At 55.6% G+C, this 22,079-nt stretch overlaps 1 protein-coding gene across 1 annotated transcript in view; it reads left to right on the top strand.

Moving 5' to 3' along the window:
- Nucleotides 1–20,146, top strand: part of SRL (sarcalumenin) — a 30,458-nt gene extending 10,312 nt beyond the window's left edge. The window contains exons 2-8 of the mRNA XM_085307242.1: nt 7–1,024; nt 2,951–3,049; nt 3,944–4,039; nt 8,221–8,256; nt 14,018–14,134; nt 14,914–15,147; nt 16,218–20,146. Of these exons, the coding sequence (XP_085163368.1) occupies nt 7–1,024; nt 2,951–3,049; nt 3,944–4,039; nt 8,221–8,256; nt 14,018–14,134; nt 14,914–15,147; nt 16,218–17,029 (2,412 nt within the window). The 3' untranslated portion in view covers nt 17,030–20,146. The remainder of the gene's footprint in view (nt 1–6; nt 1,025–2,950; nt 3,050–3,943; nt 4,040–8,220; nt 8,257–14,017; nt 14,135–14,913; nt 15,148–16,217) is intronic.
- The last annotated feature ends 1,933 nt before the right edge of the window (nt 20,147–22,079 follow it).

Consider the following 22,079-nt stretch of genomic DNA (forward strand, 5'->3'; position numbering starts at 1 on the left):
GGGGAGCCGAGCCCGGAGGACAAGGACGGGGTCCCTGACGCCGACGCCCCGGAGAAGACCGTGCTGCTCCCCTGYGTGGCCGGCAGCGAGGCGGCGGCCCCGGGGCGGCCGCGCGGCGCCCGGGCGGCCGCCGACGTGAACGCCCCGTGCTCTGGCCCAGAGCACGCCAGCCCCGGGGAGGACGGAGACGCCGGCGGCGGCACCAACGCCTCCGCCCCGGCCGGCAGCGGCAAGGAGGAGGGCGGCCACGGGGAGGAAGAGCCGGCCGGTGGCCTGAGCAAGGCTGCGGGGCCGGGGAACAGCCGGCCGGAGGAGACCGCTGCGGAGGAGGCACAAGGCTCGGCCGCGGAGGGGGAGCCGGCCACGCCGGGCGACCGCTGCCTGCAGCAGCACCAAGATGGCTTCGGCGCAGAGGAGGGKAGCAGGCCTCCGGCCGGGGCTGGGGAGTCCGACGCAGGCACTGGCCCCGGAGAAGGGGCCTCCGAGGAGCAGCCCAAGGAGAAGGAAACAGAGGAGCCCGGAGCAGTGTCCGCTCCTGAGCGGGGAGAAGAAGGGGACAAGGAGAGCTCCGAGGAAGACGACGACGAGCAGGGAGAGTCCGAGGAAGAGGGAGATGAACAAGGAGAGTCCAAGGAGGATGAAGAGTCGGAGGAAGAGGGAGAGTCCGAGGAGGAGGGTGCTGGTGCAGCGGAGCCCGAGGAAGGAGCTGACGGAAGTGACAAGGAAGCGGCCAGAGCTGCAGAGGAGCACGGCCATGGTGAAGACGCAGCCACCAGCGAGGGAGAAGCCACAGCCGGCGCTGCCAGCTGCCGCCACCCGCCCTGCAGAGACGTGGAGCCGGACGCCGGCCCCAACAGCCCGAAAGCAGTGAAAAACCCACCTGCAGGAGAAAACCCACCTGCAGGAGAAAACCCGCCTGCAGGAGAAAACCCACCTGCAGCCGAGCCATCGCTGAACGGAGCGGAGAGCCCGCCTGGCCGCAGCGCCCCTCCTGCCGCCGCCGAGCCCCAGCCCGGCCAGATAGGTTGGACACTTTTCTTGTCGGTGTGCCTATAGCATAGCAAGCCGAGGGCGGCCACAGTGACCTACTATCAACCCGGCGGAGCTGAGCTTGGCCCATTAAACTGCGCCTAGTGCATGGCCCTCTCCTAACGCTTGTGCTTCCCGCGCCCGCCCCTAACTGCTGCACGGCCGGGCCGGCCGCCCCGCGGGCTCGACGGCGCAGGYGGCAGCCCGTGTGGGCCTGCAACGCAGGTGCTATTCGCAGCGACATCAAGGCCGGCCAASGCTTCTCGCGCTGCGCTTTGAGCCCATCATTTCTCTTCCCATCTCCTGCGGACACGGATGAGAATTCCTCCCTTTCCCTCAGGCCCTTTCCAGCATCTACAGACCTGCTAAAGGACCTGTAGCCTCTTCCCTAAGGCTCCTCCGGACAAAACCCCCCGTGGTCTTGGCACACGGGCCAGATGCTGTCTGGGCTGGTGGGCTTCTTGCTCATTGCCCGCAGGCCCTCAGCCTTTGCCTTCACAAGGAAGGAGCCAAAGAGCTAATTCGGACCGCTGTTCTGGCCGCGGGMAGGGTGCATCCGGTCACGGAGAGGCAGGCTAGCTAAGGAAGGACGAGCCCCCAGGTTTTGCTAGAAACGCCCGTGGAATTTGGCCTGYGGGACAGGCAGCAACCTTTGGGCTCGGCTGAATCTTTTTTGCTTCCTTCTGTAATGTCTCAGCTCAGTGAGTTCACGTCTGTGCCAAAAGGGAAACCCAGCTCGGTCTCTGCGGCTTTACTTGGCAGGTCAAAAAGGTCTTCTTCCACCCGACACTTGRGAAAAATTCAGAGGAGACTCTTGGGCCCCTCCGAGAGCTGGAAGGTGCCACGTTTGGCCAGGGGGCCCATAGCCCAACACAGCCCAGCAAGCTGGGGACATCTGTTCACAGACCTGCTTGAAAAACCTGACTACGGCCCAATTTGCCTCCTGCTATCAAAAAGCACTTGGAGGTGTACCGGGCCCTTAGTGTGTAACACCTCCACTAGCGTGCCCAGAGCAAGGACTCCTCTCTCCCCACGTCTCCGGGACATGAGTGTATCTATCCTAGGTGGAGGCAGCCGCGTTGTGCTCCTGGGCTTTGGCACAGAGCAGCGCGGTCCCCAGGACCACTTTCCTGCTGTACTGTGCAGAGGCAGGGCCCCAGCGCACAAGGCAGACCCCAACCCCAAGAGGGCTCGCAGCCCGACAGAAGGCAGACCTGAGGTGGGAGAAGGGAAAGGAATTTGCAGACGTGAGACTGGGTGAGGCAGCCGGCCATGGACCAGGCTGGCAAAGGCAAGGTTTGGTTGGCTGATCTTCTGCGAATCAGCCCAGGCCTTGCATGACCATACCTCTCCACCTTGATGTGTAATTTGGGGGRAATGGACAGGAAAAGCAGACCAGAGAGAGGCAAAAGTCAAGGCTTAGCCACGCTCCCATGGAGAAGCTGAAGCTGGAGCGCAGGCAGCTGCCAGGGAGAAGCACTGGAGAGGCTCCGGGGTCTTTGGAGCGCCAGGAAGGGCAGAGGCCTCAGCGGCAGCAGGTGCAGCGCGTGCTCCAGCCGCCCGTTATGCAAYGGCCCGAATCCGGAGAACCCCTTCCAGGCACGTCCTTCGCATTCCCCGCTAGCAGCACTCCCTCGGGAGACACTGCGTGATTCCCTTGCTGGCCCCTCCTCAGAGCCAAACAGTTAGTTGCCCGTGACGCTTCGCCCGACTGCCACAGCCGTTGGCAGTCTCAGCGAAGCCTTGAGGAGTGTTTGCAAAACAGAAACTGAGCAGCGGGCCAACGCACTCGGCGCATCTCCAGGCTCGGGGTGGGCATGCTCCCCAGCGCCTTCTCCCCGGCAGTAGCTTGTGTGAGCTTCCGTGCGGACCTTTCCCCTTTCAATCCATCACTAATGAGTCCTCTTGCCTTTTCCTGCAGAAGAGGTTGAAGAAGCCAGCGAGACAACCAAGCGAGACCGGTCACACTTGGAGAGCACCCTTAAGCTGAATGAAGACAAACCTGCAGATGATTTCTCAGGTGAGGGAGCCAGGGGCTGTGTGACTGGGCAGCAGGGAGGCAGTGTGCTGTGCAAACCCTGCTCCCTTAATCCCGGCAGTCTCTTTGGACAGGCTTCTTGCTGCTGCACAACCAGGTGAGAGCTGAGCTGGCAACCTGCTCTGCTSCACAACATGGATGGGATTTCACTTCCTTAGGAAGGAAATTCCTTCTTTTTTTCTTTTGTTTTAGTTTTTGTTCTCACAGGTCTAGCAGCATCCTCAGGAACAGCCTTTACCTTTTCAGTCTGTATGCTTCTCCTGGGTTAATATACCTTAGATAACTTAAAGAGGCCAGAGAGGCAGGAAGATGCAAGTGATGGGTTGGCCCAGGCCAACCACACTGCTGCCCGCTCTTCAGAGAAACTTGGGGCAATTTGTAATATAGCTTATATATATGTGTATGTATATAAATATATATAAAAAWTTTGCTAGTCCCATTGACAATCAGGACTAGAAAGGAAATAATACAAGCTCCTGTGGGAAAAGTTCTTTTCTCTTTTCTTTCAGCTAGCAGGTATAGGGGCTATGCTGACTGTGGCAGGGAGTCCCAAAATACCTTGGTGGAGGGTCCTTTGGGATCACGGATGCTGGGTGCTAAGCAGCGTTAAGAGATGTTTCTGGACTCAGTTGCTGGCAAGTGCATGACTGGCAGCAGCTGGGGACAGTACTTAGCAGGAAATATTAGTCATGGGAGGGGCATCAAGATTTGTGACTGGGATTAGCTGGGCCAAGTTTCAACCCAGAGCTGGAAGTCCCTCAGTCTGCAGATGAGTCACCCTGAAGATCTGCAGAAAATGTCCAGAGGCCTGGGAGGGCTTCCTCCAAGTTTATGGGGATTTGCCTTTCACTTGTCTGCATACTTTTGTTCCTACAGGAATACTGCAGCGGCTGAGGAAGATCTACCACTCCTCCATCAAGCCTCTGGAGCAGTCCTATAGATACAACGAGCTGAGGCAGCATGAGATCACAGGTAATGCTGTGGGCACTGGGAATCCCTAGCACCATCAGGTCACTGGGCTGCTTTTAGGCAACATCATAGAGGACTGGAGCCTGCTGGGCTTGGAGAACACCCCCTAGTGAGCCCAGCACCCATATGCACCAAGCAGTAGGCATGCCTACATCTGCCTTATCCCACCTGCTGTCAGGACCATCTGTGCAGGGTGAGCATTGAAACCTGCCAGCTCTAGGTCCTCCACCTGCTCAACATCAGTGCTCTGTATCTATGCCAAGTACAGATTATGACCCAGTGAAGCAGACTTGGCAAGAGGGCTTAGGATCTCTCAAGGCTGGGGATGAGTTCCCTGGGGGTGGTTGGAACTGGCACCCTTCCTGTTCAGTATGGGACACAGCTACTAGGGCAGAGTATCGCTCAAGCGTGGCAGTTTTCACTGGTCCTAGGACCCAGACATTCCACCCCTTGGCCGTTACAGACATTTGATCAGGTGAGCAGGCCTCTRTTGTCATGGTCATTGGCTTGTGCTTGAGCTCCAGTGATGTTCRCATCCCCCCAGAAGAGGTAAGTGCAGCCCTGATCCCAAGATACAAACTTCAGGAGGCTCATATGACATAGGCAGCCCCATCTCGCAAGCATAAGTGGGTCAAGCGAAAGTCTAAGGTTTCTGTTTACTGGGGTAACTCACCTGCTCAGAGTTAAGCTTCTACTTGAGCACCACCCTGAACTGGAGTCAAAAGGACCATGGGGACCAGATATTCCCCACAACTGCACCTTGGCAGGATAGGGAGAGGATGCCTGTGTCCAGTGGCTGCATGCTTGCATCAGCCACCTGTTGGAGGAGGCTTGCAGGGCACCATGCCAGGGTCCCACCTAATACTAGGGTTTTGCTTTCCTGCCCGAGTGTACCCAGGGCTGTGGCCTCACACACCCTGGAGCAACGCTCCCTGCTCCTGGCGCAGCAGGGCACAGCTCACCCTCCATACCACACAGGCCTTCCCTTCGCAGCTGGCCCTCTCTCCTTCTTCAGTGCATGAGTCCCATGTTCCTATCAGAGGCTCCATGGGATGCAACTCCATAGAGAATGAACGCCCTCAGTGGTATTTTACAGGTGCCCTCTATTGCAGACCAAACTCCTAGATCATCATCASACTTCTGACGTTCTGTCAGTGGGCTCAGACAACTCCATCCCCATCCRGTCCATCTGCACACAGGGTCTCATCATCAGCTTAGACCCAGCAAGGAGCACGGGGGGACCCAAGGACCAGAAGAATGGGCTAGGGATAGGGCTATAGTGTCCTTATCACCACCCCAGGTCCTGTCCCCTCTTATACAGAGCACCTTTGATGTTGACACCACTCACCAGTAGGGATTCTGGAGCTGGCATTAGCAGGTCTTGTACAAAACATGGGACCTGCATAGCTGCCTCCCATRGCCAGCTCTGTGTTGCTGCCTTTGCGATGCCTTGGCCTCTCTCATGCTGTGTGCTGCTTCTGGCAGCTCAAGGCCATGGTCCGCTTGCTGTATGGGATGATAGCTGGAGGGGTGGGAGTTGTCACAGCATCACATCATGCTGCAGCCAGCATCCCAAAGCCTCACCCTACAGCTGCTCCATCACCCACCCACCACGCTAGGCCTGTCTCCTCCCTCATATCCTAGCACTACACTACCATGYGCCCTGGGAAATGAGTGCCATGAGCTGTAGCACTGTCACCCCCATACCCTGGTGTGCATCCCTACAGCCTTTTGGGCAAAGACACCCAAGCACCAAGAACAGCCCAGCCATGACCTGTCCCAGCCATCTTCATTCTGGAGCTCACAGGTTCAGGAGCAGCCCATCTTCATCCTCAAGCTGCTTTTGTCTGTGAAGGTGGCCATGCCAGCATCTGCATTTACTGTGAGCTCATATTGCATCACTGTGTTTAGGAGACAGTTTGAAGTTTCAAGTGCAGATTTTGGGGTCCAAGCCCTTTCCCCTCTCCCCGATATTCACTTCCAGGGGACATAGTCCCAGCCACGGTGCACAGCTGCAGCCTGTTTCTTTGTTCACAGTGTTGTAGTCTGCACTTCAGCCATCCTATGCCCAAGCAGCCACAAAGCTGCTCCCTCTTGGGAGCACCCTGACAAGTTCTCAGGCCCCTGCTGGCTTCTTCCCTCCCAGGCCCTGAAAGGGACCTCCAACCCTTGTGTTTTACAGTCCAGAGCCCCTCTCAATCTCATCTCCTGATGAGGACTCACCACAGACAGCAGCTTCTGTTGTTTCTAGCAGCCTTACCTCACAACCATGCTTAATAGCCCATTCCACTTCACCACAAAGAGCCGCACAACACACCTCTCAGGCTGACAGTCCCCCAGGTCAACTCCCGGCTTGAGCGAGCCCAGCCCAGCACTGTCCTGGCAGCACAGACATGATCACAGAGCTACTTGCCAATGGCCACTGCTTCCAAGATGCAAGCCATACAAACCCTACAAGCCGGGGAAAGATATGTGGACACTGCACTACCTGCAGTCCTTGCCTGAGCCAACCCAGCACTTAGCAGCTRTGCTCCTGTCAGAGCTGTTTCTCCTGCCACCAAACTCCATGAGAGCCTCTAAACCCCAGCCCTGGCCTAGCAAATACTACCAGACTATGGAGACAAAACTCAGCAGCTTGTCTGTAATACCTACAGAAAAGGCTTTTCTCAACTCCTTATTAGTAGGGTAGTCAGCGCAGCCTGCAGGTTAGTTAGAGGGTTGGTTCATAGAGCCCCCTTGACTTTGCAAGCCTGATGCRAGCACGGTGGGGTAGAGGAAGCCTTTTCACTGGCTTCCTTGGTGTGGTGGGATGAGCCCTTGTCCTGCCTGCAACCTGAGCAGGTTTAAAACAATGGTGGTCCCTCCCGTTGGGGAGATGCCCCAAGCCTCTCCTCCTGCCCTGACCCCTCCATCTGCAGGGGAGGCTGGACAGTGCAGAGCTGCCTGCTCAGCAGGCCAGAGAGGAGCGGGACAGCTGGGGCAGTCACAGGGCAGGAGTGTCATGGAATATGTATGACCTTTGAAGGTGTAAGTCAATACAGAGGGGTGCCATCACTAGCACCTTTGCCCCTCCATTACATGGCAGCCCTCCATTTTATCTCCCTTCCCAGTGGCCTCCACTCCAGGGCTGCAGCCATGTAGGCCTTAGCTAGAGTTTGAGCTGAATGAGGTCCTTCCTGCCATGAACACTGGCCAGTTTAATCCAGTATGCCCCTCTACTGCATGGCAGCTCTCAAAACCACCAGCACATATGAGTGTCATCTRCCCCAGGTGGGCTGTGCTCATATTGTAAACCTGCCTGCAACTCTAAATTGTCGTGGTGCTTCTTGTTCAGGTGCATCCCAGAAAATTCACCTGGAAATCCTCTGCTTACAGTATGTTTAAGCCTGGCAGGTGCCATCTCCTTTCCTCTGTAGGCCACCCTCTCTCCTGTGCCCACAAAGCTGCTGCATTTGCTCAGCTTGTGCTGAGGCATGTCTCTGCTCTGCCATCATGCTCATGTGTGCTTAGGCRTGTGTGTGTGCACCCTCTCCAGTCGGGTCTGCCTGTGTGCTTGGTCACTGTGGGGTCACCCTGTTGGCACTGTCCGCAGCTCAGGAACTTGCTGTGAAGTCGTGCCAACCTGTGGTACGTGCTGGAGACCCTATCATTGTGTACATGCCAGCTAGCATGCTTATATCCAGAGTGGTCTCCTACTGCCAGGCACTTTAAAGATGGATACAGGTAACCACATCCATTGAGGGGCGGTCAGGACACTTGTCTACGCTTGTTGCTGTCCTATATATCAGCTCTATTTGCTTGGTGGATGTGACTGGGAAAGATGATAACTCTGCTAAGTGGGACAAGAGCTTTGGGAGCGAAGGGAATCTTAGACAAGCACTAATGTGTGAGATRCCTCTATTTGGGCTGCTCCTACAAGCTACATTGCCAGTGTCCAGGGCAGACTGGGTTTTGATTCTTATCTCAGTAGCTGCAGGTCTTGTTACTCACAAACTGTAACTCCTTCTTTCCTGCTGGACATTATGGCTCTCTGCTGGCTCTTTCTGCCTACAAGAAGGCCATGGCCTACCAGAAGGCCATGGCCAATCTTCATCTCCCTCTTCAGCCTGGGCCTGACCTAGCCAGCCACATTCCTTCTTTGACTCATGGTACCTTTTCTCTCTCCCTGTGTCCGCTGCTAACAGCTTACCCCGGACGCACTCTGGGCTCCTCCGCCACAGGTTGGTATTGCTGCCTGCTACCTGCATGCTGCCAGTCACCGCCTAATCTCTTCACTGGCCTCCAGCTTTCCTATTCACCTGCCCCAAAAGAGCCCCACTTCTTCGTCACTGACTAGATCCCTTTATTCCCCCTCCTACCCGGACCAGAGCCTGGGGTCCTCAGCACTTTCCAGAGTTCAGCGTATGCATCACTGCACTTGTCTCAGCACTGACTCTGCCCAGCTCTACATCCCAACTGCGTCCTTCCCTCCATAGAGCAGGAAGGAGTCTATGTGCCTTAGGGTAAGCCAGAGAATCTTTCTGGAAGTCTCCAGCGTGCCCAGGCCTTTAAATCTTTCCCTCATGGGTTGTCTCAAGTGGCTGCTGTGCAAGTTCCTCTAGTGATGGTTGAAAGGCTTTTGGGGTGCAAATGTAAGTGGATCTCTAACACCAAGGCAAGAATCCAAGGAGCACAGCAGAGAGCCCACCCCCCAGAGGCAATCTGTTCCGGCTCTACAGGCTCCTACGTGCAGAAACTTTCCCAAATATCTAACCTTTATCCCCCTCGGCTGCAGTTTAAGCCAATGACCCAGCAGCAGCTGTCCCAGTAACATGGCCCAGCCTGGTATGGCAGCTGCAGGCTTCTCCAGAGCCAGAGCTGCCTCTCCCTGGGTGTCATGCTCAGAGTATGCTGTAAGATCCCCCTGTGAGAACCAACTTGGAGAAGCAGGGGATGGGAGAGAGAGACCAGGCAGGGCCAGCAGATACACAGCCGTTCCCCTGGGACCAGTGCTATGCTTGGGGACAATGTTCCTGCTGCAATATAAGGCAACAAAATGACAGGGGAACCTCATCTTCTGTCTATTGTGCCCTAACCTGCAGCCCATGCTAATAGGATCCTGCTGAAACAGGCTCCTTGCTCCCAGTCATGCCAGTGTGCCAGCACTGGAAAGGACTGCAGCTATAATAGAGCTTAGTTAGATAGCTATATTATCTTCAGCCTTAGCTGCATACACACATGTACACGCATGCTATATGCGTACATGCACAGGGAGCGGGTGCACGACACAGATGCAAGCACAGACAGTCTGTATCCGTGACATCCGTGTGCAGCTTTTCCCTCTGTCTGCAGGCACACCGGTACTGTGCAGATAGGTGTGTGGCTCTGGAAGCTTTCAAAAGTGAGCCGGCCAGCCCTCGGAGGGCTCCGGCTGATGAGGGCATGCAGTAGGCAGAGTCGCTGACAGCGTTTGGGGTATAAGGATGGGTTAGCTGGGTGTGTGATGGTGGGAGATTGCCCAGACTTTCTAACCCTCCCACATGGCCTGGGGACAGCGCAAGACCTTTGTGCCTCTGGTTCAGTCCAAGCCAGGAGAGGAGGGAGGTTTTGCCTGTGTACTCCACTCTACCATACATCCTGGGGACAGACCACACAACAGGGTCATCTTTGCCCCAGCAAGGGTGAGCTGATGTCAAGGCACTTCTTCTGGGTTTGAGGGTGAGGCAGGAGAAGACATGGCCTGGCGCTAAACTAAGCCCAGCCCCTGGAACAGCAGTGTTCCCACCTGAGGGCAGCCTAGCATTGCGTACAACACGGTACAAACTCCCATGCAGCCACTGCCTTAGGAAAAAATCCCTCCTTGAGTGAGAGAAGCGCTTCTCTGTCCTCGTTGTCAGGCTGATAACCCTCCCAAGAGCAGAGATCCTGCATCCAAACTGTAGCAGCATGGAGAAGCCACGACTTGGTTGTCCAAATTGCTCCTACCCCCAGAGCTGAACAGTACAAGACAAATGCAGCCTCTGCAGAGGGAGATGTTATCTTCCTGGCCTTGTCTGCCAGATGCTTCATGGTACCTCAGCACGTTCCTTACCTCAGAAATCCATCTGGTTAGAGAAGCAGCTGCTTTGTTTTACACGAGACCACAGATGAAACACAACAGGCTGCAAGGCCTGAGGAAACCCCCTGCTCACGTGGAGGGCCTGATCATGCACCAGTGTGAGTCTGGTTCTGCGGATACCACTGGATATGCTTTCCCATAGACGTGGCTTGAGCTGGAATGAACACCAGACTCTTTAAGTGAGCCAGGCTGGGCTGGGAGCAAGCAGCCACAGGGTGGCTGGAGAGAGCCACAGTGACGAAGTTGGCAGGATCCCTGCCCTGGAGCTGTCAAGGAAGAAGTCTCTTTTYCCCTGGACAGGACCATTAGGGTGACACAAACTGGTGCTGAATGGACATAGCAAGGGAAAAGGGCTGCAGGTCAGCATCCTCCAAGCTGGGAGACATGCTCGGCTTCTCGAGTGGCAAGGCAGGTCTGTGCATGGCCTCACATCCTCTGCAGCCCAAGAGCTACTGTGCTGGCCTGCTATCTGGAGAGCTGCAAGGATCCCGTGCCTAGCACATCCCACATAGTCCGTGAGGTGCCAGCACCCAGAGCAGGGGAAGGGATGGACTGGCTGAGCTGTTAGTGACCCTGCAGAGGGGCTACCCTGCAGAGCTGGGCTGCGTGCCGTGCTGCCCGCTACRGTACGGTGTGTTGTCTCTCTGGCAYATGGATTAGGGCAGGCATCAGGACTGCACTAAACAGTGCATCCTGCACCCTGAGAAATCCCCTTGATCCATGAACCAGAGACCCAGGGATCTGCCTGTGTTCACACAGCCACACCTGCAGAAGAACATGTTGTGAAAGAGTGCATGGGGCCCGCCTCAAACCTCTGGCACAACATCACAGGGGATAATAATAATAATCTGAAACCCAATTAAAGCAGGCAAGTGAACAGAGCAGTAGTGATGCAGYGGCATGGAGGAATGATTAATAACGAAAGTCCAAGATTTCAAAATTTGTTTTTGTCCCACATGAGAACATGAAATCAGATCCCAAAGCTTTTGGGGAGACAAAATCAGCAGAGTGTGCTGACTGTGCCCAGCCCAGCCAGGCAGAGGGAGCGCTCACGGGCATGGGCACTGCCAGCCAGGCCCAGCAGCAAGCACGATCCTGGAGAAGCCCGTGATGCTACTCCCTGCGGCGCTTCCAGCAAGCCAGCATGGGCCTGGTCCTTCCAGGAGTGACATAACCCTGTTGTCACTGAGCTCAGGGAAGGGGCCCTCAAGGAAGGAGAGGCATGGTTTGATGTGATTGATCTCTTGGTTATTCCCACCCTGTTGCATTATCCTTGAGCTGATTTTGGCAAGTGCTGGCCAGCCCCACAGTTCGTGGCAGTGTTTGGAGTGAGCAGGGGTCAGGACCATTCCCACCAGTCTGGAGGTGGCTGCCCTGCTTTGGAGGAGAAAAGCATTTAGCTGCATGGCTACCCTGCATTTGGTGTCCAGCCGGAGAACTGTCCACAGCCTGGCCCCTCCACCACTGRAGACGTGGTGCCCAGCCTGGCCTTGCGGCATGCAGAGCTGGGAAGAGGGATGCTAACGTGCTCTGTCCAGCTCTTACACCTATGGTCAGGTGGGTTTGGTACTGAGCCACCATGCAGAGCTCTCCAGCACCCTTGGGAGCTGGAGCACAATGCCATATGGGCTTTACAGGCCCCTCCTCCTCGGCAATGGATCCCCAGCTTGCTGGAAAGCTTCTTCGCTCATGTGTGGGCGGTAGCCATGGAGCAGTGATACGGCAGCCGCCGCAGTGCGGTCTCTCGGCCATCACAGGGAGAATAGTTCTGTGCTGGGAGTGGGACTGAAGGGAGGGATGCCAAAGGCAGTGCAGGATCCCTCAAAAGCATTGCCTTGCCATGGGGAAAGGCTCAGCTCTGGGTGCTCCCAGCTTCTCAGGTGGCATCCAGTCTTCCATTCCATAAAACTCTCACTTGCAGCAGTGGGACAGACCTTCTCCCATCCTGAGTGTAGGATGGGCCTGCCTCATGGAGAGCCTCCCAGGAGGACATGCAGCTGCAGGTGTCTGATGTCTTCAGAGGTGCCAGTACTTCTCCTGGTGCACCTCTGATGTAGTGCATAGACAAGCCTCTCATTGCAGCACTGCATCCCTCAGCAAGGCAGAAAGGCAAGGGATTGAACCCTGATTTGTGGGCTCTCACTGCTGATCCCATCTGCGTCCAGCTCCTCTGCCGTGGCACATCCCTGTGTAGAGCAGACACCCCATGTGCTGCGCAGGGGAGACACTGTGGCAGGGTGATCACAGTTTACTCTGGTCTCTGGCATATACGAACAYGGCTCTCCTGGACCGTTTCCTGCCTACGTTCATCCCAGACTGTCTGGCTGCATCTGTGGTGGTGCATGGAACAGGGACAGGGAAGGTTCCCACGAATGGGAACCCATATGTCCTGTTATTACCTCCTTTTCTGGCCTGATTGGGGCCCGAGCTGACTAGCAGGTTCCCACCATCCTGGACATAGTTTGGGGGCAAGCATGGGCCAGGAGCTCCTGCTGCTTGGCCAGCTGTATGTAAAATGTCCCCGGGGCTGAAGGAGTCATGTGGCTGTTCTGTGCTGGTTGGCCCCAGGACCGGGAAAAGACATCGCTTCTTTGGGTAGTGGTTATTTATGTGCAGGGCTACAGGCAGACCCTGTGTGTGGCATCAGGACTGACCCCACAGAGTCCTCATGGACCCAACGGCAGCCCTTACCTGCCATCTTTGAACCCTTTAGCAAACTCCAGGACTTTCAGACTGTGGGATGGGACCAGTAGTTAATTCTCCTGCTCTGTTGCCCCATACTCAAAGCCGGGTTGTTTGCCCCATTGCCTGAGCTTGCTCTCCTGATGCCTGGGCTGGTGCCTCACTCTCAGCTTGTTCATCAGCAGGGACCTTCTGCTGGCTTACGAGGTTGGGAGCCATGACCTGGGGCGCAGATCCCTGGCAGGGTTTGGTGGAAACGCAGCGCCGGCAGACAGGCGCCCAGCACGAGGCTCAGGCCTCGCTTACCAAGTGCAGCGCCATGAGGTTGCCCCCCAGCTCCTTTTGCATGAGGCGTTGACCGGACCACAGCATGGCCATGTCCCTTGCATGTCCAGGGAGTGCTTTACAGTGTCCGCCTTCAAGCAAAATCCCTCCCTGGAGCCAGCCCAAAACTCACGCCAGCCAAACTAAAGCCAAGCCAGAACAAAATTTAAAAGGCCTTAAAGTCCTCCCATAGCCTAAGAATGGCCAAACCTCAGAGAACATCAGACAAGGTTCGAGCTCACTGCGGGAGCTGGGGAGGAGACGGGGGTCTTCCCCAGTGCACAGCGGCTGAGGGGCAGCTGCCCTGCCCTACGCTCTCGTCCTGACACCGTCCGGGGCTGCAGCCAGGCGTGCCTGGCAGAGCTGCCGCGGCCCTGGTCTCCGGGGCGCGTGGAGGCAYGGCCAGGCAGCCGGGCCCGCAGCGACGCAGGCTGCCCAGCTGGCGGGCAGCAAGTGGGGTGTGATTACCTCCGGGAGCACCCCGGCAAAGCCGGGTCGGAGCCCTCCCGCCCGCTCCCGAGCCGCTGCCGCTGCCGCCCGCAGCTCTGCCCCCTGCACAGCCTTGGCTACGAGCTGACTCTTGCGGGGCGCCCTGGGCGGGCGAGCGGCTCTGCTGCAGCACGGCGAGCCGAGCCGCGCGCGCGCGCAGGTCTCCGGCGCTTCGCTGGGCCGTGCCTTGGCTCGGCACAGCGCCCGCGGACGGCTAGCAGCGCTGGGCCCGGGAAAGCGTCCCGAGGGGCGATGTTTAGCCGAGCCCTTGGAAAGCAGCAGCGCTGCAGCGTTTCTCAGATGGGATGTTCATTACAGCAGGGAGTTAAAAGCGCGGCGGCGACGGCTATTGTTTGTTCGCTTCCTCTTGTTATTTCCCCTCTCTGCAGATGGGGAGATCACTTCCAAGCCGATGGTGCTATTCCTGGGACCGTGGAGCGTTGGCAAATCCTCCATGATAAACTACCTCCTAGGACTGGACGACACCCCCTACCAGCTCTACACAGGTATCTCGCTCGCCGCTCCCGCGTTGCTCTGCCAAGGCCACACTGGCGCTTGCGTTTCCGCAGCCGCGTGGTCAGCGGGTGACAGCAGCGGTTCCTCCTCACTCCCCTCTGACCACCTCAGCTATGACAGGGAGCTTGCGATCCAGCACTGGGTTCATGCCACTCGGCTCCAGGGCCAAGYAGAGAGCAAGGCAGGGCAGATCTCCACTCTGGCCTGGGGCCTGCCCATCTCCTCGGGGGAAGAGGAGAGCCCGTCTCACTGCAGCACCCCCAGTCCCGCAATGCAAAGCCCGCTGCCTCCAATGCATAGGCACGGTGCAGCAGGCAGCCTGCGAGGCTGCAAGAGCAGCAGTCATTAGCAAGGGGAACTCACCCTGTCTTCTTCCTGCTCACATGGAAGCAATTAATTCACCCTCCCAGGAGCAAAGCTATAYCCCCTTCTCTCCGTTCTGCTCCCATGAGTCTCACCTCACAGCTGAGGACGGATTTCTGCAGCCTGCTCAGTTCTGGAGTAATGAGGGCTCCTGGGAGCTAAGTGGGAGGTAGTTCTCTAGGGCACCTTTGGCAGTCAGGGCACATCCAGAATGGTTAGTCCCTGCAGAAAACAGCCCTGCTCACATGTTCTCAAGAGGCTTGGCAAGAATGTCGTGGCCTCCCTCCTGCATCTCTTGGCAAGGCAATGGTGCTTCTGAGTTCCCGAGCTAGTTCCAGGTGAGTCGCTGCAATTTCCAGTGAGCAGCATGGATTTTACAACTCTTGCTCATCTTGTCGCTGGGCAGGGGCAGAACCCACCACCTCTGAATTCACTGTCCTCATGCACGGCCCAAAGCTGAAGACTATTGAGGGCATCGTGATGGCTGCTGACAGCGCACGCTCCTTCTCACCCCTGGAAAAGTTTGGGCAGAACTTCTTGGAGAAGCTGATAGGGATAGAGGTGCCTCACAAACTGCTGGAGCGAGTCACCTTTGTGGACACGCCAGGCATCATTGAAAACCGCAAGCAGCAAGAACGAGGTAGGGGTTTGCTGTGTTCGTCTAAGACAAGAAGCTGTAACAATGCAAAATARCAAAGATGACTGAAGTACAGTGAGGAAGAGCCCTAGGCTACGAGAAGGGTATGTCCTTACATTGGAGGGGATTGTTAAGTTTGTCTGTGCATGGCTATGACAGTAGCAGCCAGTGCCTGGGGGACATACCTGATTATCATCAGCTACAGCCACCTCTTTCGGTCATTTGGAGGTGTGACAGACAGGAGTTTCTTCAAGATGTTTCCAGGTGATCCTCAGGCTGTTGATTGTCTGCCTCAGCCCATCATTCAGTGTCCTGTTTGTAGCTCTTGGAGACAAGCTTTGCCAATGGCTTGTGCCGCAGCAGGACCCAGAAAAGTATCTTCACGACACATGGGGTGCCAGGGTAGATTTGCAGGGCTTGCTGACTCACTTACTGCCCACTGGGGAAAGCAGTGACATGATGGATATCTGCTCATAGGAGCAGCAGGCATCTGTGACCAGCAGGGAGAAAGGGAAGTTTGGAAGTGTCTATGAGATAGATCAGTTCCAAGTGAGGAGGAGAGGACCTCTTGGAAATGACCTCCACTCTCATTGCTAGAGAAAAGCAGCCTCTGGGAGCAAGTGTGGGAGTGAGGTGCCCATTGGTGGAAGCCTTAAATTCTCCCCTAAAATCCTGTCATTCCCTGAGTATAGCAATGCATTTACTCCTTCAAGCAATGGAGACCTCTCCAGCCCACAACTTCTGTCATTGATGAAGGGGGAAACCTTGGTTCCCTTGAAGGTAAGGCCAAAAGTTGCACTGACTTTGCTGGGGTTAGACCATGAATGAAGGTCCCAAGATCAGCATGCAATCTCAGTACGCTAGCCACACAGGGAGGGATCTCCATGCCAAGAGGCTTTGAACTATTTTCAGCACTTGAGAAATAGATTCTGTGCTGTATGGGAGGTCCAGATAGGTCTGGGTCAGACAGGATGTGAGACACAACAGACTCAAAGTTTATCTATTCTTCAATCTGAAGAGATTCATCCAGTGCTGGCCATTTCTGCTGGATTTCTCTCTCTCCTCTCCCCAAGGTTACCCATTCAATGATGTGTGCCAGTGGTTCATTGACAGAGCTGACCTTATCTTCGTTGTCTTTGACCCTACAAAGCTGGATGTGGGCTTGGAGCTGGAGATGCTGTTTCGCCAGCTGAAGGGCCGTGAGTCTCAAATCAGAATCATTTTGAACAAAGCCGACAGCCTGGCTACCCAGGAGCTGATGAGAGTCTACGGTGCCTTGTTCTGGAGCTTGGCTCCTCTGATCAATGTCACAGAGCCACCCAGGGTGTATGTTAGTTCCTTCTGGCCCCATGAGTATCAGCCAGACACCCATCAGGACCTGTTCCTTAAAGAAGAGATATCACTCCTGGAAGATCTCAACCAGGTGATTGAGAACAGGATGGAGAATAAGATTGCCTTCATACGCCAACACGCCATCCGGGTGCGCATCCACGCCCTTTTGGTCGATCGCTATCTACAAACCTACAAGGACAAAATGACCTTCTTTAGCGATGGAGAATTGGTATTCAGAGACATTGTGGAAGATCCTGACAAGTTCTTTATCTTTAAGACCATTCTGGCAAAGACCAATGTCAGCAAATTTGACCTCCCCAACCGTGAGGCTTACAAGGACTTCTTCGACATCAATCCCATCACTAATTTTAAGCTGCTGTCTCAGCAGTGTTCCTACATGGGAGGATGTTTCCTAGATAAGATCGAAAAGGCCATCACTCGTGAGCTTCCTGATCTCTTGGGAAGCATTGGCTTGGGGAAGAAGCCCAGCATTCTCTCCTGCGACATTACCGGCTGTGGCGAAACCCCAAGGAATCGCTACAGGAAACCATAATGTGTTCTGTAATATAACCATTCATGTGTTCCTACTGGTGAATGAGCTTATGTCTTATCTGTCCAAGAAGCCATGGTTTATTAACCCTTTGAGAGCCACACTGGCAAAGGCTACTGTACAATGAGGACTTTGAGTCATTGACATCAATGGCAAGGGAAGTTGGGTGGGCATAAGAAAGAGAATAAAAGCTGTGAATTCCTGAAATTTATCTTTGTTCTTTGAAATAGAAGGCAATGTTTAAGCTGTAAGGATGAGCAATGCGTGGTGAGCTAGAACTGTAGCTGCTTTTTCACTGGTGCCAAGATTCACATGTGTGAACAAGAATTTCAACCTCTGCATGCACTAAGCCAGTAGGGAGCAAGAAAGTGGGCACAGCATGAAGGCACAGAGGAGAGTAGTGACACAGTAACCTAGGAACCACTGGCAGCCCCGGAGGGCAGAACACTGGCCAGGGTAGGAGAGGCCAGGCCACAGTTGTTGTTTTCAGGCAAAAAGTCCTACAGATCTCTGCAAATATTGATCTTGTTTTCCTTTCAAAGACTTTTAGGTCACCCCGTGGAGTTCTCCTTTCACGTAATAGCTGAGCTTAGCTCTGCAGCCTTCACCTAGGTGTTAGCCTTCTCCTGCATTATGAAGGGATTCAGTCTCCCAGCTGGCCGTTTGCAGGGGCGTTTGTAGCTCCAGACAGATAGCTGCAGTGGGATTTGCAAGTCCATGTCAGAACAAGAAGTGGGCTGGAAGCAAGCCATCRGAACTGGCTGAGTTCTGCTGGAGGAGCAAGGGAAGCACCCTAAGTCACAAAGTCCTGCAAAGAGCTATGAGCAGGTCCCCCCTCTCTGGGCTGGCACAGAGATGGGGGGTTTAGTGTCCGCAAGTGCCATTAACCTCAAAAATCCCATGCTGGAAGTCAAGCCTGAGTATCAGTAGGGTTCAGAGGGTTAATTGTTTGGCAGTTTGACCTTGTTTAAGTCAGTGTTGCATGCTTTCTCCAAGTCAAATCCCTGTGGTTTTTTGCTGTTTGAAGGGAGAAGGGAATGCCATTTTACTAGCCAAATCATTTTTTCCCCTCCACTAACCTGTTCTTCTTAAGATATTATTGGAAAATTTCTGTGGATTGTTCTCTGTACTTCACCCATTTTTAGCTGTGAAGCTGTTGACTCATCTCTGCACATCAGTGCTCAGTCCTGTGAGTTGCAGGCGAATGACTATTGCTTCAAAAGCAGCAGACCAGGGTCAGGTTCCCCATGGACAGCCAACCTTGAAACCTCGCAGCGAAAGCAAACGGATTGTGGGTGGCCTCATCACCTAGCTCAAAGTAAACTGAACTTACTTTGAAAGGAACGAGAAGACATGGAGGTGCTGGGTGAGGCGAGAAAAAGGCAAAGGAAACAGAAGAGTGAAAGAGAAAGCTGGAAATGCAAGGCTCTGTCAAGATGGAAAGGGTTGAAGGGCAGCAGCTCTGCCTCCATGTGCCCAACAGGATGTAGGCTAAGGCCAAAGGTTGATGCCACACACTGACTGTGGGGTCCACGTGTCCCCAGCRCTGAGGCTGGGTGCTGTGAAGAAAGATTCTCCCCAAGCAGCTCAGGTGAGTTTAGGGGGATGCTGCCCCAGGGACTTCGGATGCTCTTTGCCTCTGCTTTGAGGTAGGACTGTGCATTTGGACTAATGAAGAGAAGACACAAATCTGTGTTCAAATACTGGGAAGGGGCAGGTTTTGTGCAGAGGGATTTTGCACACAGTGCAGAGAGGACTGGAGGAAACTAGAGAAGGTAGGAAGAGATGTCAGAGAAAGCAGCAGCCAGGATAGCGCAGAGAGAGGTGATGCACTCGTGAGTCAGTGCAGAGGTCTCAGACTTACCCAGAGCTTCCACCTTCTTTCACTCTTACTCTTTCTTGTTTCTTTTACATATTATCCCTCTCCTCCTCATCCCTGCCTGTCTGTCTCACCCACTCTTTCTTGCCTCTCCTTGTCCTTCGTCGAGCTAGTTTGCATGGTTTTCTTAAGAGCTAATGGAATAGAAACACTGACAGAAATGTGCTAATATTTGTCACTGTTCCTGCCATCACACTGTGTGTCATTGTCACAGCAAAGCCYATCAAACTTTTCTACTCCTAAGTGCCTTATTTTTCCATCTCAGTTTTACAATCTTGTCCCCTCCCCCCAAAGCCAATGGGCTCCATCTGGGGGCATTCAGTGGAAGTTCCCCCCATCCCCATGATGGGGTCTAACTCTCCATTTGGGCCTTAAACGTGAAGGCATTATCGCCCTGCTCTCAGGTYGCTCCCATCTGTCTCCCTGTCACCTTTCTTTTCTCCTTTTCCGTTATCTTTTCTTCAGCACTCACTGTCTTCCCTCCGATCTACACCCAGCTCTGTTTTTCCTTCTCTTCATCTTATGAGGACCTTGTGCAACAGTCAAAAGCAAAGCACTAATGGAAGAGTCCTCGATGGGGCTTTTATGTGATGGTCAGAAGCTTTTTCTYATGTAACGTATGTTAGGATTCTCTTTCCAACGTGATGCCCTGCTTGCAACCCCGCTCGAACCCTCACTCACCTGACCCCCTCCATGCAAAAGCGATGGCAATGGCGATCAGAAGCAGGGGGACAGGCTGGATGCCCTTTCTTTGCTACCTGTGAAGCATGCTGACTCAAGTCAGAGCTGGCCAGCTCTCCTGGTTGCTCAGGAAGATGTCAGCACTTGGATGCTTTCTTTCCAATGCATCTTAGCACACATCCAGGGCAGCCATCGCAAGTGACTGTTAGTCCAAAAAAGACAGTAGGTCCTTACCCACCCCATGTGGCATAGCCTCGGACCAGCCCAACAGTCTCTGAGCTTTAATAGGAGAGCTCTGGGATATGAGTGAGAAAGAGAAGAGCTGCAGGAAATGCATTGGGGTGGGCGGGAATGGGGAGTATTTTTATTTTGCTAAGAAATCCCAACCTGACACCAGAGCTGTGAGCTTCTTGTGTAAGAGCATTCCAGACAGACACCTTCCAAGGAATGACATAGCCGTGACATACGCCCAAGTAGAAGCCCATGTTAATGTGCGTTTGGATAAAATTGTCGGCTTGAACATCAACCTATCTAATAAAACCCGGTATTTTCCAAACACACTCCTTTGAGATGTTTGTTTTGTTTGTCTCGCCAGAGTGGTGCAACCGCCCAGACTGGCTCTGGGCAGGGCAGGGTGGGTGTTCAAGGACGAATTGGTGAGCACAGCGATGAGGCAGCCGTGCATAGCTCTGCCTTGCTCTGGGAAGGAGAGTGGTGGGGCTGTGGACAGCCTGGGGGAGGCTGCCTGATGGACTGCAGATGTGGGGAGCAAGGAGTGAGCCCCAGCRCTCCACAGAGCCCAGCAGGCAGCCCGTGGTTGGTGGGGAGAAGTGATGGCAGCAGAAAGGTGATTTTCACAGGGACCCAACTCAGGATGGGCCAACAAGGAGCGTGTTGCATCCCAGCAGAGCCCGTGCAGCTGGGCCGTGAGCTCCCTCAGTCATTTGGGCCACCCTAACTAGAATCTTTCCTGCTCTTCCAAGAAGAGGAGCACCTTCCTGCAGGACCGTCACTCCCACAGGGCCTTCAATGAGCTCAACGTCGGCAGGAGGGTCAAATTCAGCCCATACTTCRCTGCCACGAGCTCCTGTGCCTGTCCCACATGCCCACCCTCTGTCCTAGCTGGTGCTCTAAGTGCTGGCTGTGAAGGGTGGGTGCCAACCAGGCAGTCTGCTGGGGAGACTGGGGGTGCTGGGAGCCCTGAGAGCATCCCCACAGCTGCTGGGAGCCCAGTGTCACTCGGGGGTCCCTTGGGGATGGGGATGTGCTGACTGACTCYGGATTGTGTCCCCAGGGTTAATGGTGCCCTGAGCGCTGCTGCGACTGCTGAGAGGTCCTGGTCCCCCTCCTTGCTGAGGTCCTGGGGCTGAGCCTGGCAGGGCCCCGAGGGAGACACCACCGGGACCTGGAGGCCCTGCAGCGTGGAGCTCCTGCCAGAGCTAAGCTGGCCCGAGCCCRGGCGCCACCAGAGCCCCGGGACGGGGATGCCCACAGGGCTGTCCCGCAGGTGCCCCCAGCTCCTGCGGGGACGGTTCGTAGGAGAGGGCAGGGAGGCGGCGCTGGAGGCGCCAGCGCTGGCCGTGCGTGGCTTTGCGCGGGGTGGACGTGCTCTTCCCCGCACCCTGGCTTGGCGTAGGTGCCCCGGYGAGAGGCGGGCCGGGCACGCCTGAGGGGTTTTGCCTTTCCGCTTTGYGCTTCCCCGAGCCGAGAAGGGCAGCACGTCACTCTGTGGTGGGACGGGCCGTTGCTCTCGCCGGCACAGACGTGCCCTTGAAATCCCGTCTGCGTGTGTCCGCTCGGACCCAGCCACGGGCCCCCTCCTCCTGCCCTCRCAGGGTCTCCGCGGGTGCCGAGCACAGAGAGAGAAAAGCAAATCCTGCCCCCCGCCCCGGGACCCGGAGCCTCCCCGGGGCCCGCCGCAACGCTGCCTCCGGTTCACCCACGGGGGCTCCTGGAGGAAGCACCTCCGCTCCCGCGCCGGCGGCGCAGCTCTCCCACCGCTGTCTCGCGAGCCGGCTGATCGGAAAAGGTCGCTCCAGAGAGCTGCAAGAAGAGAAGGAACGTCTCTCTCGGCCGTGGCTTCCTTTGGAAAGTCTGGAAAAACCGTGGCATCTTGAAGGGCSTGAAGGTCTGACGCTGAAAAGCGCYTTTTCCTTCCAAAGCTACTTTATAGATGTGAATCACGAGAAATTAATGCTCCTGGCGGGAAGCAAGCTGATCCCACCGGGACGCSGTGCTGGCAGCGGCTCTGGCGTATCCCTTGGATCGAAAAGGGAAGCGTCTATCTGAGCGACACCGCTGGAGGAGAGCAGCCCGCGCTCGCCCGGCGCGCGGCCGCCGCGGGGCTCGGGGGGGGCGGGCGCAGCTGGAGGCACCTCGGCTGCCGAGCGCCCCGGCGAGAGGCGGCTCAGGCGGGTTCCCGGAGGTTTCCGAAAGCCCGGCAACGTTATTGCCAACACTCCGGCAGAAGCAAACGGGTTTGAGCCCGGCTGC

Source organism: Rhea americana, unplaced genomic scaffold (genome assembly GCF_003343005.1).
Source record: "Rhea americana isolate MKP2758 unplaced genomic scaffold, rheAme1 scaffold_255, whole genome shotgun sequence".
NCBI classification, from domain to species: domain Eukaryota; kingdom Metazoa; phylum Chordata; class Aves; order Rheiformes; family Rheidae; genus Rhea; species Rhea americana.